This window comes from Myripristis murdjan, chromosome 10 (assembly GCF_902150065.1).
Source record: "Myripristis murdjan chromosome 10, fMyrMur1.1, whole genome shotgun sequence".
NCBI lineage: Eukaryota > Metazoa > Chordata > Actinopteri > Holocentriformes > Holocentridae > Myripristis > Myripristis murdjan.
Window position 1 is genome coordinate 3,587,333 of NC_043989.1, and position 4,257 is coordinate 3,591,589.

At 45.2% G+C, this 4,257-nt stretch overlaps 1 protein-coding gene across 1 annotated transcript; it reads left to right on the top strand.

The window, feature by feature from the left end:
• Nucleotides 1–416: 416 nt before the first annotated feature.
• Nucleotides 417–4,257, top strand: LOC115366070 (cathepsin Z-like). The gene is made up of 6 exons (XM_030061292.1): nucleotides 417–573; nucleotides 2,175–2,338; nucleotides 2,750–2,929; nucleotides 3,026–3,176; nucleotides 3,695–3,857; nucleotides 4,018–4,257. The coding sequence occupies exons 1-6, from the start codon at nucleotides 452–454 to the stop codon at nucleotides 4,141–4,143; spliced, it is 906 nt and encodes a 301-aa protein (XP_029917152.1). The 5' UTR covers nucleotides 417–451; the 3' UTR covers nucleotides 4,144–4,257.

Consider the following 4,257-nt stretch of genomic DNA (forward strand, 5'->3'; position numbering starts at 1 on the left):
TGTTTCTTTGCATAGACATTATTAAGTATCAGTGACAATAAACTTTGCTGAGGAGCCACACTGCATTTTTTTTTTAGCACTGATGTTGCATCAATTTTATCTTCAAATTCTTCAATGTGTGACTGTACTGATTGATATTGAAATATGCCATGTACACACAGGAACTCAAAAGGCTGTTTACAAGTTTAAAACACTGTTATTTGTCCTTAAAATCCACTGTGAACATCTCAGTGTTGCTGCACGTTTATGTGAGAAACTGGCCCTCTGAGAAAGCCAAGGGAGAGCAAAGGGAGTCTCCCAGTTCCCAGGTGTCTTGAACGCAGCACCACTGAGCCCTGCAGGTGAAAGCGATAGAGCCTGATTGGCCGGCTTCATGAAAGAAAGAGCAACCAGGCTTTGTGTCTATAAAAGCTCCCCAAACAAGATCATGTGATTTCCTGTCCGCCTCAGCATGGCTCAGCTCGGCGTTTTCCTGCTCGTGTTCGTGACGACTTCTGCTTCAGCCGGAAACTTTTTTACAGAGAAGCTGCGATGTTACCAGCCGAGGCCTCGGAAACCCGACTTCGGAGTGAAGTAAGACGCCTCGCCGCAGGTTTTCTGTGTTGGACGTCAGATTGATAAGTAAAACTGGACTTAATCCCCTTTCATCTTCATTTATTCTGCCTGGAGCCTCAGACGGATGGGGCTTGACGCGCCGGAAAATCCAAAAAAGTTCCAGGAAGTTTTTACCACATGGAGGTTGAATTAAAAACTCCATTTTAACTAGTCTCATCTTCAGTGTTGAGTCTTATTTTTCCTCAAACAAAAATCGGCCAGTGAGATGAGATAATCCCACTTGTTTCTAGTGCTAATTTACTTGTCTCTGGAATTTTCTTGAACCAGATGTTTACTAGTGAGCCAGTGTGCTTTTATACTTTGCCTTGTGAAACGCCACCAGAAACAAATGGGATTTTGTTTGAAGAGAAATTTTAACACTGAAAATGAAGACTGAATGAGATTTTTTGCAGTGTAGATGCCATCTATACTGTCTTTTATATGATAAAGCGCTCAGATTTAAATTTTTTTGCAAATCTTACTTAACCCAGAGCCGCTCCGGACTGCTTTCTTGATTAATCGTGACAGCGACACAACAGGAGTCAAAGCAGCACGTCCTGGGATGATTTATATTCTGGTGGAGGTGAAGGAGGCCTGGGCGCCGGGTCACCAGCAGCATGACGTCCCATCATGTCTCGTCATGCCTGCTCTATGATTTAATGCTCTGGAGCTACTGCTTTTTGTGAAGCCTTTGACAAGAGATTAATTTGAGACTGGGCTGGAACAGAACACGCATTGAGGGAAAAATCCACCTTAAAACAGAACAACACTGGTTTAAAAAAACAGGGACTGGTGATTGATGTTCTGCTGTTTGAGGAGTTTGCATGTCTTTTTCAAATGTGATGCACAGAACAGCTGCAGCTACAATGAAGCATGATGGGAAAAAGACATGAGATCTCCCTCTTCTGTGCTGGATTTCTCCCTGTGTGTTGAGTCTAAAAAAAAAAAAAAAAAAAAAAAGACGTTGCTGTTTTTATTCTTAGGGGCTGACACTCAAACCTGACACCTCATGCTTTTGTTAAATTATTAAATTTCTCAAATCAGCATCAAACAACAAATTGGGGCTAGAGATTCATTCATTTTCCAAGCCAAACATCTTCATTAGGGTCACAGAGTGCTGGAGCCTCTCCCAGCGCTTATTGGTTGGAAGGCAGGGAAACCGGTCCATCGCAGGACAGGTACATTCACACCTTGGGACAGTTCAGCATCTCCAGTTCACCTCAGTTAAAAGTCTCTAGACTGTGGGGGGAAACTGGAGCTGGAGAACATCTAAACTCCACACAGAGGGACCTTGGAAGCTCGGGAACTGACTCCAGGGCTTTCTTACTGGCACCAGGGAGGCAATTTAAATCACCAACTTTGCTTTTTAAAGTGATATATTTTTAGGCTTGATTTCCCCATTTCATTCCCTTTATTGGCAGATCTGTTTTGTCAAAGCGCAGTGCTCTTTCCAGGTTGGAGTTTCACCAACGTAACCTTGAAGTAGGCATGTAGAAACGGACGCTGAACTGGCGTGAAGTTGCGGCCTTAAACCTCACCGTGAATGCCGAGTCGCTGTCTAAAGTCTGATCTCTTGACAGGACCGCAGTCCGTCCTCATGAGCTGCTGAACCTCGCCGAGCTGCCCAGGTCCTGGGACTGGAGGAACGTCAACGGCGTCAACTACGCCAGCATCACCCGGAACCAGCACATCCCTCGGTACTGCGGCTCCTGCTGGGCGCACGGCACCACCAGCGCACTGGCAGGTCTGTCCGCCCCTCCTGTCATTTCTATGGCAGTTTGTGACTTTTACATACTGGCCTGTCATCATTTTGGCTCTTTACGATACTTAAAGACATATGGCTTTCCTGGAGTCTTTTTTTTTTTTTTTTTAAGGTGATCCAAATTAGTGTTGAGGGACCAACTTTCTCCCTTGTCTGTCAAGTTTTTATCTGAATTTGGAGCTCACCCACTTTGGAAAGTGGCACTTTGAAAAATGCAAACACAATCAAATTATGTTCTAAAGGATAGTGTACAAATTCAATTGTGTCCTGAAAGAACAGATGGGATGCTCAGTCATATTGAATCACTGACGTCACATCAGCCTTTCCAAAACATACAGCGTTTGAGCGTTTTTATTTATTTATTTAGTTTTTTGGTTTTCATCCTCTCTGTAGATCGAATCAACATCAAGCGGAAAGGAGTGTGGCCATCTGCCTATCTGTCCGTCCAGCATGTGCTCGACTGCGCCGACGCCGGCACCTGTCACGGAGGAGACCACGCCGCCGCGTGGGAATACGCCAACACGCACGGCATCCCTGACGAGACCTGCAACAACTACCAGGCCATAGACCAGAGTGTGTCTCTAGCACCGACGTGGTCTGCCTTTCATGTATGAATGAAATTGAGCTGTTTTTATTCCAGATGCTCATGTTCTGTTTGTCTCTTGACAGAGTGCAATCCATTCAATGTGTGTGGGACCTGCACGACGTTCGAAAAGTGCCACACGGTGCGGAACAACACCATGTGGAAGGTGGCTGATTTCGGAGAGGTTAGCGGACGGGAGAACATGAAGGCGGAAATCTACGCCCGAGGACCCATCAGGTCATTTTCAAGCTTTAAAAAAAAAACAACAAAAAAAACAGTGTTAGAATGGATTTGCAGGAGTTCATCTGAATCAAACATCAAATTACTCCTCTGTGAGTCATTTAAATGTGGGGAATGGCAATTTCCCTGTATTATCAGCATGGCAAAACATAAATAACAAAATTATGAGGACAGCCACAGCATGCATCGGATTTACTGGAAGGGACTTAACTTTTACAATTGGGAGCACACAGTTAATACAGGAAATGACTGTTCCATGCATCTAATGAGTTATGAAGCACCCATAATGACAATTGAAGTCCCAGCTTATGTTTTAGCTCCTCAGAGTATTTCAGAATGCATATGTCTGGGTACCACATGTGAGAGAGCTTGATGATTGGTAAACATTCAAATCATTATAAAACTGATATTTGTCCGCAAATTTTTGAATGGCAGATAATGTCTTGCACTGGAACCCCTCTCTTTTCAAGGATTTTGTGTTCTGAAAATAGCAAAATATTATTAATCCCTCCCAGTTGCGGGATCATGGCCACAGCGAAGCTCGACGTGTACGCCGGCGGCCTGTATTCAGAGTTTGTCGAGACCCCCGACCTCAACCACATCGTGTCGGTGGCCGGCTGGGGGCTGGAAAATGGCACCGAGTACTGGATAGTGCGTAACTCCTGGGGAGAGCCGTGGGTGAGTCCTCGCATGAAAACCCCACCGCCTCACTGTGTGCACGGTTCGCTGGTTTTAAAACTTGGCATTTGAGAGTGATGGATACGTTAAAGTGAGAGGTGCTGCGGGGAGCGCTTGATTCACAGTCTGTCCCGGTGAATGTGACATTTCTTGTCCCCAGGGTGAGAAGGGCTGGCTCAGGATTGTAACAAGCGCCTACAAAGGAGGGAGCGGAAGCCGGTACAACCTCGCTGTGGAGGAGGACTGCATGTACGGCGACCCGGTTATCCCAAAAACCTACCTGTAGAGGAACTGTGGAACAACTCTGCATTTACCTTTAATTGAAATTGTTGTAGTGCTGTGGGGATTCCTGATGCTACAATCTGGAAAACCAAAGGAAATAAAAGATTTGGTACAGCTA